Genomic DNA, 13,767 nt, shown 5'->3' with positions numbered 1-13,767 from the left:
ATCATCTGGACGGAGTCGGCTCGGCTTTACACTTGCACAACATACGCTTGAACAGGTGGGGAAGGGAGAGGGGAACGGTGCGTGTGCAGCTGGAAGACGGGAAGGGACGGGCAGGTACCCGCTGCTGTGACGCCACCTCCGCGCCGCTTCCAGCGCAGTCGCCTTCGGGGCTCACTCTCCCTCTTTTCGCTTTATACCCCGCAGGTCTCCCCCCACTTCACCCCCATTTCCCCACTCCCGTTAGCCAGAGGTGTGCCTCTCCGTTTCAGAAAAAGCGTTGCCCCCGCCCTCACCTTCCAGGAGGTCGGAAGCAAGTATTACACGTTCCCGACCATCGCTCTCCAAAATTAAACGCAAACTTTCCCAGCCGGCTGGAGAAGCGAACCGCCCGCGGGCGGCACGGCGCGACGACTCGCCCTGCCCGCAGGCAGGCGGAGCCCGGCGGGACGGCCCCAGCACCGCCGGCCGCTCGGGAGCACCACCGCACCCCCGGCCCGGGAGCACCGCGCTGCGGCCGCCCCGCCCGCCCCACGGCCGGGCGCGCCCAGCACCTGCGAGGAGCCGGGGCAGAGCGGGCCCCCCCCCTCGCCCGGCCGCCGGGCGGCTGACAGGCGTGTGGCGGGGCGCGGCGTGCCGGCAGCCCCCACGATCCGCTGCCTCCTCCCGGCGGCCAGCCCCGCGGGGACCCCGGCCGGCGCCCACACGTACCGGCGGGTCTCGGCGCTGCCGCGGGGCCGTGCCCACCTGTCCGCCGCTCTCCCGGTGCCGGCGGCGGCACCCGCAAGGCGGCCGCCGTCCCTGAGGGCAGCGGCCCCCCAAGTTCGCTAAGAGGCGCTGCGGGCCCGGCCGTCCCTTCCGCCCGCACCCCGCGCCCGCCGCGCCGGTGCCGGGGGACTCCCACCCGCCGGGCGGGCCGGGCGGTGGCAGCGGGCCGGCGGCGGGGCGCCCCGGCGCGGCGCCATGCCCCTACCTGGAAATGCTTGAAGAAGGCGGAGATGCGGGTGATCTGGAGGCTCAGGCACCTGGAGGTGCATCTGGCGGTGGAGAAAGCCTCGTCCTGCCTGCGGGCGGCGGCGGCGCCAGCCCCCGGCCCGGCGGGGCTGCCGCAGGCGGCCGTTACCCAGAGGAGCAGGGCGAGGGACGCGCCGGGCGCCCTCCGCACCATCGCTCTGCGGGAGAGGAGGGCAGAGGGGCGGCCGAGCGCTGCGGAGGGGAGGCAGGCGCCGGGGTAAAGCTCTGGCTCGGCGAGCTGGTGCCGGGCTGCGCCGGGGGCAGACACCTCCGCGCCGCAGAAACTACACAAGAAAGTTCAATCATTCAACTCTCCTCGCTCCCGCCCGCCCCGGCCCACAGCCCTCCCCCGCCCGGCAAGCGGGCGGGCCGCGGCTGACAGCGGCCGCGCCATTGGCTGCGCCGAGCGCCAGTGGCGGGGCGGGCGGGACGTGTGGCCGCGGGCAGGTCGGCCCGCCGGGGCCGCCGCTGCCCGCTGGGGCCCTCGCCGCACGCCGCCACCTGTGGGGCACCGGGGCGGGCAGCGGACCGCGGAGCCGCCCGGCCTCTCCTCACACACGGGCGGGCCAGGATGAGTGGGGCGCGCGGCCCGGCCCGACCTGCCCGGCCGCTGGTAACCGGCCGTTGGCGCGGGGCCTGGCTCTGCCCTGGCGCAGCGCGCTGCCGGCACGGACCGCCCGCGGCCTTGTGTGTCGGCAGCCCTGCTGAGCGGCCCGTCCGTAAAGCCCTGTCTGTGCTTGTCTCTTTTACTTCTTTTTTTTTTGTTAAAAGAAATGGACCGGGAGGCAAGAACGTTCGGAAGTTACTTTTTGAACCTCGGTGATTCTCACGGAGAAATGTCGCGGTGAGCGTCTGTCCCAAGGTGAAACCCATACAGGCTTCTCTGAAGAGTTATTTAAAAATGAAAATCTACAAGTCATTAGTCCAAACCTCTGGGTAATAGCTGCAAAATTAAAACAGCGCCTTGAGCTTTAAAATGGCCACCGTACAGCATGCATCAGCCTCGCAGCCTTCTCTCTGCGCCTCCAGCTCGGGGCTGTCGAGGAGCGCGTGCCGCAGTGGGTAGCACAGGGGTTAGGTACCACAGTACGGTCCCCTGCGTACGGGCTCCTCCCGTTGCAAGGATGTGCTACTAGAAAGAGCAAGTGGATCTCTTCTCACTGGAGCCTGTGGATTGAGCCTCCCCAACTTGAAAATCCCAAGGTGGTCTGAGCTGAAATAAGCAGTCTTTAGACTGTTTCTAGACTATTTACTACTATAAGTAGTAATTTAATGTGGTTATCAAACCCTGTATTAAACGGACTGCAGGAGTCGTCTTTACCGGAACAAGGTTTAGTATAAACTAAGTGCTCATTAGGAAAGTTGCCTACAATCTCATACAAAGACAGCAAGGTCTTCAACCAGTCTGGCTTATACTAATTTTACATGTCTATAATTCCTCTCTTTACGGATGTTCTTATGTACACAAATGTGAAATCAAGCATATTCCCCAATGTCATTATTCTTACCAGACTATGTGAATATACCTTCCATACACCCATATATATCAGAAAATCAAGGTATAGAAAGGTTTGCTACTTCCAAACTAACAAATCAGTAGTGAAATTCTAGCTTTAGATAGCTGTAATTTTACTATCTTACCACAAAACACACAGATTAAAAAGGGAAGAGTCTTTTCACAAGTATTGGTAACATACAAGTATAATACAAAGCAAGACAAGTTTTAATATCGATATTACTTTGCAGCTTACAGTGTTTCTTGTCAGCTGACCAGAAATCTTCACTTGAAGGAAGCCAGTAGGCTAGATTCACTCCTGCAAGTGCTAACAAATCGAGGTGACAGTTTGCACCCTTGGATGCTTGAGGGAGAGCAGCTGCCACAGGACCAGGTCACCTGCCACGTCCTGGCACAGAAGTTGCCTCTCTGCTTGCACCGTGTAACCTGTACTCCGCTGGCTATTCTGGAAGTGCCCTGGTTAGGCAAGGAAGACTGTCTCAGCTGCACATCCAGAAGTCTCCCTCATCTTAGGAGCTGGAGTGACTACCTGCCTCTTGCAGTGAGCAGAGGTCATAAGAGGCTCAGAAATACTGTTCACAATTCTGACGGTTCTCGCTGCTAGAGAACCAGTTACTTCGCCTAATTCAACATTGCTATATTCAAAAAGAAAAAACAACCACATTATAGAACAACACAGAAATAAATGCACGGTCCTAGCAATATGGTGACAAATAGTGGTGAGCCCACTCAGGCCTCAGTATTAAGTTCCAGACTTCCCAGTTTCTAGCTGTCTAACTTTCAAATAGGTTTTCTCAAGCACTGACTAAAAATTTCACAACTTTTTGCCTTGAGTCAGGAAAAGAAAATGCTTCGCTGATTCATAGTGTTTACAGGTACACCAAATGCTTTCAACTTTTGCCATATTTTAGCAGATAATAAGAACTGCCTGAAAAAATATGTAACTATCTGTAAATCAAATGCAAACCCAGAGAGGGCAGATGTTTCTGTAGATATATCCCGTTTGTGTTAGTACTAATGCAATTTATGTTGTATATTATAAACCCAAGCTTTAAGAAAAAGGGTACAAATCCTGTGTCTTTTGTTTTATGGTCTGGTAGCAAAGGGCATAGAGCCCTCAATAATTAAAAAGTTCATGATACACAGTTTACTCAGTCGCTTTTGTTTGAAAGGTCATGGTTACAGAGATCATCAGCGTAGTCTGTGAATTCCTTTTTAGTGAGGGCTGACTTGGTTAGCAGACAAAAGACTGGCTGTTCAGTTCCAGTAAAACTGTATTCACACAGGTCCTGTTCCCTTACATGGAGATTAAGAAACAGGCTCAGTAGCTCAAGAATTTAGTAGGTAATTAAAACCCACTATGGGCTAAATATCCGATAGACCAAAAGACAAGGTGCATGAGTTTGTAAATACACTGGTTTTATAATAAATGGTTAATAAACTGGTTACAGAATACAGAAATTTTGAAATAAATTATCTATACAATCCAACCAATTTTTAAAGATAATCATGGTCCATAACCACATAAATAGACATACAGACACATTTGTATGTTTTGCTTGCTGACTTTTTTTGTCAATAAATGACATTACATAATCTTTTAGTTTTAGAAGTAGTTGAATTAGTACCAATAAATTCTTGCAAATGCAGAGTATTCGTCTTATGTTAAAAATACAGGGATGATTTTCCTGCCTGTGCTTCAGAGCAGTCTGACAATGTGAAAACGAGCTTTTTTGAAGACCAGCTTTGCGAAACTCGGGGCTGTTTTTCTACAGGAGGCAGCGCCACATGCTGGTTTTGTGAGGTGAGAGCTACTGGGCGTTGTATTGCTTTCTGTTCAATGAGTTGGCTTTAATCGGTTTTAAGTTAAGATGACTGCATCTGAAGTAATTACTTCTTATTCTAAAGGGAATTACCAACGTTAGGTTCGAATTTCAGGTAAACAAATAAAGGAGATACTGTTAACGTTAAAAATACTGTTTTCATATAAACCACTGTATTCTAGATCACTGATTTATTTTATTAAATCATCCTAATGTGCCATTCTATACTCAATTCTCTTCAGCTTTAATTATGTTATGTCAAAAATTATTATAAGTCTGGGTACAACATAATCCCCCAAACCCTCTCCAGGAACTCAGCATGCTGGGGTGCCTCTCTGAAGTGCCTGCATACTAATGGAGACAGTACGGGGAATAAACGTGATGAGTCGGAGATCTGTGTGCAGCTGCAGGGCTACAATCCTGTTGGGATCACGGAGACATGGTGGGATGGCTCCTATGACTGGAGTATTGCAGTGGAAGAATACAGGCCCTTTAGGAAGGACAGGATGAGAAAATGAGGAGAGAGTTTCCCTTTATGTCAGAGATCAGCTGAAGTGCCTGGAGCTCTGCCTGTGGATGGATGAGAAGCTGACTGGGCACTTAAGGGCTAGGATTAAAGAGAGAACAGGTAGAGTTGACATTATAGTGCATGTCTGCTACAGGTCACCTGACCAGGAAGAACAAGTGGTTGAGCCCTCTACAGACAGATGGGAGCAGCCTCGTGTTCACAGGCCCTGATCCTCATGGGGGACTTCAACCACCCCGGTATTGGCTGGAATGACAACACAGCAGGGCATAAGCAATCCAGGAGGTTCCTGGAGTGCGTTGTTGATAACTTCCTCCTCTGAGTGATAGAGGAGCCAACAAGGAGAGGTGATCTGCTGGACTTCATGCCAACACAGAGGGGCTCGTTGGGGATGTGAAGGTCAAAGGCAGCCTTGGCAGCAGAAATGATGAGATGGTGGAGTTCAGAATCCTGAGAGCAGGGAGGAAGGTGAAAAACAAGCTCACAACCTCGGACTTCAGTAGAGCAGATTTTGGCCTCTTCAAAGGTCTGCTTGGAAGAGTCCCATGGGATAAGGCCTTGGAGGGAGGGGAGGCCCAACAAAACTGATTAATATTCAAGGATCACCTCCTCCAAGCTTCAGAGCAGTCCATTCCAATGAATAGGAAGTCAGGCAAAAATGCCAGGAGGCCTGTGTGGATGAAAAAGTTGCTCCTAGCAATACTCAAACACAAAAAGAAAGCCTACAGAGGGTGGAAACAAGGACCAGTAAACTGGGAAGAATACAGAAACACTGAGCATCCAGGGATGAAGCTAGGAAAGCTAAAGTCCAACTGGAATTGAATCTGGCCAGGAACATCAAGGACAACAAGAAGGGCTTCTATAAGTATATGGGAGACAAAAGGACAACTAGAGAAAGTGTGGGCCCATTGCTCAGTGAGACAGGGGACCTGGTTAAACAGAACATGAAAAAGGCTGAGGTACTGATAGCTGCCTTTGTCTCAGACTTTATTAGCATGACCCAGCCTTCAGGAATGCCACGTCCCAGAGACCAGGGTGAAGGGTTGGACCAAGGAAGATGGAGACTTGTTGAAAGAGGATCACGTCAGTGAATACATAAGTAAACTGGACGTGAATAAGTCCACAGGCCCTGATGGGATACACCCACGAGTGCTGAGGGAGCTGACAGATGTCATTGCGAGGCTACTCTTTAGTCTTTAATTGATCGTGGCCGTTGGAAGAAGTGCTGAAAGACTGGAGGAATGCAAATGTCACCCCTATCTTCAGGAAAGGAAAGAAGGAGGACCCAAGGGACTACAGACTGGTCAGCCTCACCTCCATCCCTGGGAAGGTGATGAAGCAGCAAATCCAGAAATACATTTCCAGGCACATTAAGGACAAGAAAATCATCAGGAGTTAGTCAGCATGGCTACACCAAGGGGAAATCTTGCTTGACCAACTTGATAACCTTCTATGATGAAGTGACTGGAGTGGTAGACAAGGGGAGAGCTGTGGATGTTGTCTACCTGGACTTTAGTTGGGCCTTTGACAGTGTCTCCCATATGATCCTCATAGAGAAGCTATTGATGTACAGGCTGGATGAGCAGACAGTGAGGTGAATTGAAAACTAACTGAATGACCAGGCCCACACGGTGATGATCAGCAGTGCAAAGTCTTGTTGGAGGCCAGTGACTAGCGGTGTGCCCCAGGGGTAAATACTGGGTCCAGTCCTGTTTAACATCTTCATTAATGACTTGGTTGATGGGGCAGAATGTACCCTCAGCAAGTTTGCTGATGACACAAAACAGGGAGGAGCAGCTGATACGCCAAAGGGTCATGGTGCCATCCAGAGAGACCTCAACTGTCTGAAGAAGTGGGCTGACAGCAACCTCACAAAGTTCAACAAGGGGAGAAACAAAGTCCTGCGCCTGGGGAGAAACAACCCCATACACCAATATACGCTGGGGCCATCCATCTGGAAAGCAGATTTGCAGAAAAGATCCTGGAGGACCTGGTGAACGTGGAGTTGAACACAAGCCAGCAATATGCTCTTGCAACAAAGAAGGATAATGGTATCCTGGTCTGCATTGGGCAAATTATTGTCAGCAGGTCGAAGGAGGTCATCCTTTCCCTCTCCTCAGCACTGGTGAGGTCACAGCTCAAGTAACTGTGTCCAGTTTTGGGGCTCCTCAGTAGAAAAGACACAAGGACATACTGGAGAGAGTCCAGTGAAAGGTTGTGAAGATGCTGAAGGGACTGGAGCATCTCTCCTGTGAAGAAAAGATGAGAGAGCTGAGAATGTTTCACCTACAGAAGAGAAAGCTGAGGGGTGGTTCTCATTAACATATATAAATTCCTGAATGGAGGTGCAAAGAAGATGGAGCCAGGCTCTTCTCAGTGGTGCCTAGTGACAGAGGCAAGGGGCACCAACTGAAACTCAGGAGGTTCCCTCTGAACATCAGGAAACACTTTTTTTCCTTTGAGGGTGACTGAACACTGGCACAGGTTGCCCAGAGAGGTTGTAGAGTCTTCCACCTTGGAGATACTCAAAAGCTGCCTGGACCTGGTCTGGACCAGGCTGTAGGTGTCCCTGCTTGAGCAGGGGGTGTGGACCAGATGACATCCAGAGGTCCCTTCTAAGCTGAACCATTCTGTGGTTTGAACAACACAATAATTTGAACAATCAAATGTATTTTCAAATGCATTTCCCAAATAGAAAATTATTACCTTAAATGTTTACCTTGAAAACTAATTGCTTGCCATAGTCTTCACTGAAGTCTGCAGGTATTTTTTCAGAAGCACTTATTTTATGCAGCAGCGAAACTTATATTTGAACTATATGGGCTTTTGAAAGAGCGGTAGTCTATTTGTTTTGTTAGTGAAATCATGGCCAGAGATTAAAAAGATTATTACATGTCCCACCTACACTGCATGTTTAGTTCACTACTATTCAGGACATACATGAGAAAGGTAATATATATATGAGTTATACAATAATTTAGCTGTAATATTAGATATATTTTTAATCTATTTTAACTGTACTTACAGACTCATGAAGGTTTGGGAGATGCCTGGCTTACCTGTGATTTCTTGATTGTGATTTCTTGCTAGAAGCCATTCACCAAAGAAACTGCAATAACTAGACCTCTGCTAGGTACTGGTCTTTAATTTTCTGTCTGAGCTTTGAATCCAACCTGTGTCTGCTGTAGTTTGCTGCTGCTCAAGGCAACCTGAAAGCACTTACCATGGAAAATGAAGTGATTTTGAAAGATGCTTCCACAAAGTAATTCCTTTCTGAAAGTAAAACAATGGAAGCCAGAACTGACATTGAAAGAAGAATGAATTTGTGCCAGAAATTATTGCATATGTGGACAAACTCTCATGCCTAGGAATGGAAGGATGAAATAGACTTGCTTATGGCTTTGAATGTTTCTTCAAGGACCAAATACAACTCTATTCTTGTGGTAAGGGCTGCATAGTGTTTTGCTGATTAAGGATACCAATTAAACTCGGATACCAGAGTGAAAAGAGTAGGCATATTTTACTGGGGATAACTAAATAATGTAGCAGAGTAATACAGAAACATGCAGTAAGAAAAGACAGAATAATGCACTTAAAGCAAACGAATAGGAAATACAGGATAATGCATCAAATCATTACTACATGAGAGAGAGAATAATTATTGAAAGATACATCACCACTTGCATACGTTACCATAATCCAGATCCGCAGACACTGGGGAGCCCCACTTGCAGCGAGGATTTGGAGAACCTTTCCCGGAAAGTGGGAAATCCTACGTGATGCGTCCACCCGTAGGTGAGGCTTCCAAAGTTGCTGTAAGTGGCTCCAGCCTTATATACCAAAAATCAGCAAGCCAGAATAACTGGCACCTTTGTTTTGAGTGGAAAATATCTGGTTTCATTCTCCTGTTGGATTCCACCCAAAGCTTGGCCAGGGCTTGAGGGGAAGAACCAAGGGAGTTTCTAACAAGGGCAAATACTTGGGTTCTCAGCCTTGAACAAGCCTAAACAAGGAAAGTTGGATGCATTCTCTGAGCATTTCATCCTCACTACTAATTACATTCTGTCTAAGCTGCATCTTCCACTAGTGAGCATACATACTTCATTAATGATTACATACTGAGTTAGCAGCTTCGGCTCGGGGCCTGTTGTTCAGGCTTCAATACTTCAACACTTTAGCACTTTTTACATCAGCATAGGTGGTTTGTTATAACTTAGTACGATACCTACTAGCACAATGGTTATCAGTTATAAAATATAAAGGATTCATCTATAGGTCAACTCTGGCTTAGGCCTGTTGTCCAAGCCTTAGCACTTTACATAGTCACTTTTTTTTTCCCTGAGCTCTTATAGGTGGCCTATAGCATTCCTTCCACGTGGGATCCCTGAAGTTAATGACCTTCTCAAACTCCTTTTAAAAAATAGGATTTTGCATAGTCCTAACTCAAGCCTGTGAGTAAAATACAGAAATCTATCTCTTTGTCTAATATAGCTGATATTCTTCATTCGTAGGTGTAGAATTGCAGTCCTTATAATAATACTTTCTTCCAGGAGCAAATCAATAGGAATTTTCTGAGCCACTCTTTTCTCTTGTACAAGGGAAATCAATAGTAGGTAGTAGCAATATTAGTAGTGCAGTTAGCAGTCACAGTGAAAGGCAGGATGAAATAATGGTTCACTTTACCAAAAATCTCATCATCTGTGTGTAAAGCAAGAGCCAACAGATGCCTATCCAAAGATTGCTGGGGAAATGCAGGAAACCAATTAGGTAATTCTGAACTGTGTAGTAGGCCTCATTGCGTCTGTAACAAACACAAGAGCAGTGAGGTCTGAGGAGGGGTTTGAAGCAAAATGATGGGATAGCTTTAGAGAGATTCACTGGACACTCTTCCCAAATATAAGAAAAAAACAACAGAAAGCACACAGGTGCTTATTTTAAAATGTAAGAAATGAAAAATAAATGCTGACATCATTGGTTGACCATAAGAAGGATTGGATTTTTCAGTTTTGAACTATAGTTCAATGTTCTGTGTCTTAATGCAGTGCAGAAGAGAAGCAAATTGAGAAATACAAAGAGAGAAGAGATGACTAAAAGAGAAGCCTGGGAAAGCAGCTTTTGCTCTGTTGTTGACAAATGAAAATTTGCTATTATATCAAGAGCAGAGAAAAGAAGTCACAGTTTCTATGATGGAAAATGGTAAGAGTTTAGCTGCATGAATGGATAGAAAGGACTGAATATTGGAAACATTGTGCCAAAGAATGCAGATTTAAACAAACTTTGATTTTCAAGATGTGGAGATCAAAGCCTTAGAATCAAAGATGACGCCCAAATGATAATACTCCTGAATGAGGTTTCATCCACAACACTAAAGAAAGGATACAAAACAAGACAAATTATGAACATATTGAAGTTGAGACACCCATAAAGAAAGGTCAGAGGCAAACAATGCTATTAGCTGAATGAACACACTTATTTCCTCCCAGGGACTCTCATCTTCTTCAGGGTCACATAGAATAGGGCAAAGCCAAGGCCTCACTCACTCCAAATCTGTGTCTTCAACTAGTTTGCAAAAATAAGTTTTCCAAAAAAATATATCTTACTGGCGTGTTCCCAGCTGCCTTTTGTCACTCCAGTCATTTGGTCTGATATCTTGTTTCAAACAGACCATACTTCTTTGTCTTGTATTTTGTATATCTCATACTTATCTTCTGATTAAACTAGAACGTTTTTAAACAGGCACTCACTCTTTATGTCAGGAGAGAAAACAATGTAGAAATCAACACATCTTTGGGGAAGTTCTTTTGTGGTTGTCTTTAAAAATGTGTACTTTATTTCTAGCCTGACTGCAGTTTTTATTGTTTAAACATTGAACATTTTTCCACCTTTTGGTCAGATGAAGACTGCCTTTCATGTTCAAATCCACCCGAAGATAGATCAAGATCCATCTGAAGGTAAATCTGGGATATAAAGGGATGTTACTTGCAGACCACGATTAACTTATCTTATAAATTAACCAGACTGAGATTTCTGTGTGAAGTTTTGCTGTATTGCAGATTTTGTAAACCACCTGTTTTTTTCAGAAACTTTCCAAGCTTGAGGTGTGTACCTTAGGATTGGACATGGTATTCTAATAATGTTGTCAATAATACCATGCAGACTATAGTTATCATCTATATACCATATCAATAGTCTGTCTTATTTGTCTTCACCTTATATATTTAAGAGCTACATTAGTCACTGTCTTACACTGGGAGCTCATGTTCAGTTGGTTACTCACAACAACCCAAAGGCTTTCATAGGTACAGGCTTTCCAAGAAACATTTTTGTGTCGTGTAAGTGTGACCTACATTCTGTGTTCCTAAATGTGCAATCTTGTATATGGCAGCATTAAAGTGCATGATGTTTAAAAATTAATTCAGATTACTGAGTGATTCAGAATTCTTTATATATTATCACTTAAGTCAATAATCATGTCATATGCAAACTTCATAAGTGATTTTATTATTTGTTTCTATATTACCAATACACAAACTAAATAACACTGAGTCAAGAACAGACAGCAGTGAACTCATTAATTTCTGTTATGATTTTCCATTTACAATTCATTTTGGAGATGGTATAGTTATCAAGATTTTTTTTCCAGTCTGGATAACACAAATGTATTACATCGATTATTGCTGAATGTCAAAATTTAGTTAGAAAGTTAGAAATAATAAGACAAGTGACATGTTTTTGACATTGTCTTTGCCAACCAGATTTGTAATTGCCTCAAAAGACAATGTCAGATTTGCGTTGTATATGTGTATGAAAAGTATTTTCATGCATTTATTAATTTAATTTGCTGCCATACTTGCCATTGTCGCTTTTGCCAAGGAGAGGCAGACCTATCAAGGTGAAGGCTCTCTCGAGCTAGGCTGTTACAAAGAGTCAATCAATGTGTGCAGTGTCTAAAAGGAGTATCTGACACAACTGTAATAATCCTTTTAATTTTTCCATAATCTTAATGAGCTATCCAGTCTGTTACACAGCACATATCAATTCTTCTCAACTCACAACTCCCTGCATAATTTTAATATCATATATCCTTTAAGATTTATTTGCAAAATATTTAAGAAAACAGCGTTCAGGATGACAGAACTACATCATTAATTGATCCTTTATAAACATATCTAGCTAAGAACTATGAAGTCTTAATATTCCTGTCTACATTCAATGTCTACAGTAACATTTTTTTGTACAAAAAATAGCTAAAGGTAAGACGTGGTGTATAAAAACATTCTGTGTTCCCTTGAATTAAGCTGAAACCTTTTGATGTGCTCAAGAGGTTGTTGTTTGTGCACTGTGTCCTTCAACCTAAAATAACACCGAAAGTGATAGAATGAAAAATGACAACAATTAAGAAGCTGAACCTGCAAATTTGCTTTTATGGATTTTCTTGCTCTGTGTTGCAAAATTTAAGATTTAAAATACAGAATAACTCAGACTTCTTATTCACAGTTCTCTCTTTAAGGTTAATTAATTTTGAAACAAATAGAATGAAAATCCTTAGCAATCTATTTGCCTTTATCCCCAATGTTTTATTAATTGTACTAAAAATGATTAACTATGTACCTGTGCTTTTGCATGTGCAGACAGACACATATGTGGAAACTCATGAAACTAGTGGATAACCCCAAGTAAGTTGCTTTCTTTGCCTCTGTTGACTTGGCAATAAATTTCAGAGTGGTGCTGTTCCTTGTGCCACTCAGAAGAGCAGAGAAGCTGGTGACAGTTATATCACTCCCTGCAATACCAAAGCTTAGGAGGATATGACCAACCAAACAACACAAATGGGGATATCAATAATAATATCTGCCTTCCCATGTCTGCAAATATGATGTCTTTATAAGAAAATACTTCAGTAAACTGTGCCAGTCCATCAGTCCTTAGCATGTATTCATGCCCAAGATTCTTCCTTTTCTGGCGTAATTCTTGTTTTTCATGAGTTTATTTGACCCCTTCCTCCAGCCTGCCTGGGTCCCTTTGGATGGCAGCCTGGCCCTCCAGTATATCTTGTCATCTGCAAACTTGACAAGAGTGCACTCTATTGCTACCTCCAGATCACTGATAAAGATGTTAAACCTGACAGGTCCCAGCACAGACCCCTGTGGTATCCACTTGTAACAAGCATCCACTTAGAGTGCTACCCACTAGTTACTTCTCTCTGACCCTGCCCACCCAACTAGCTTTTTACCATCTAGTTGTCAAGCCATCCGGACCATGATGTTCTAATAAGAAACAATTCATTACAGCTTAGCTAGACAAGTGAAATGAGTCTGTCAAAATGTGGATTAATCTATACGCTACATTAGTAAGCAGAATTCATTCCGATTACCTCCAACGCTAATGTTGACCTGTGTATCTTAAAAGCAACATAGTTGATTTGTCTGATTTGTCTTTACAAATGTCACTGAGAAGAGGAAGTTTGGCAACTTTCCCAGTATCAATTTATGCATTTATGATACTGGGTACTCATCAGCCCTTCACTAGCAAGAACAAGTAGTTATAGGAACTGCCCATTTTCTCTTGGCTAAGAGAAAACACCTCATTTTTTAACAAAACCTCTGAGTTCAGAGTTTGAAGTAGTCAGAGCTTAGTAGTGAAATAGTGATACAGTGTGGTGACTCTCCCACAGCAAACATTCCAATGTACTTAACTTTTTGTGCACAGCTGATGCCACTCCATACACAAGTTAAATAGGGGCCCCAAATAGTTATTTACAGTCAATTGAACTGATCAGAATTCTGTCATCTAAATATTTGTCATTGAAGACATGTTTTTAATATAGAATGGAAATTTTTAAAAATATTTAATTTTAATTAAAATTCTCTCAGGTAAAGAATGCCTTGAAA

The 13,767-nt window shown here is 44.6% G+C and overlaps 1 protein-coding gene across 2 annotated transcripts in view; it reads right to left on the bottom strand.

Moving 5' to 3' along the window:
• Window positions 1-1,320, bottom strand: part of ANOS1 (anosmin 1) — a 151,738-nt gene extending 150,418 nt beyond the window's left edge. For both annotated transcript variants that reach the window (XM_074814874.1, XM_074814875.1), the window contains exon 1: window positions 971-1,320. In XM_074814874.1, the coding sequence (XP_074670975.1) occupies window positions 971-1,165 (195 nt within the window). In that variant the 5' untranslated portion in view covers window positions 1,166-1,320. The remainder of the gene's footprint in view (window positions 1-970) is intronic.
• Window positions 1,321-13,767: the final 12,447 nt, after the last annotated feature.

This window comes from Strix aluco, chromosome 2 (genome assembly GCF_031877795.1).
Source record: "Strix aluco isolate bStrAlu1 chromosome 2, bStrAlu1.hap1, whole genome shotgun sequence".
NCBI classification, from domain to species: domain Eukaryota; kingdom Metazoa; phylum Chordata; class Aves; order Strigiformes; family Strigidae; genus Strix; species Strix aluco.
This window is presented reverse-complemented; position numbering and strand designations above follow the sequence as displayed.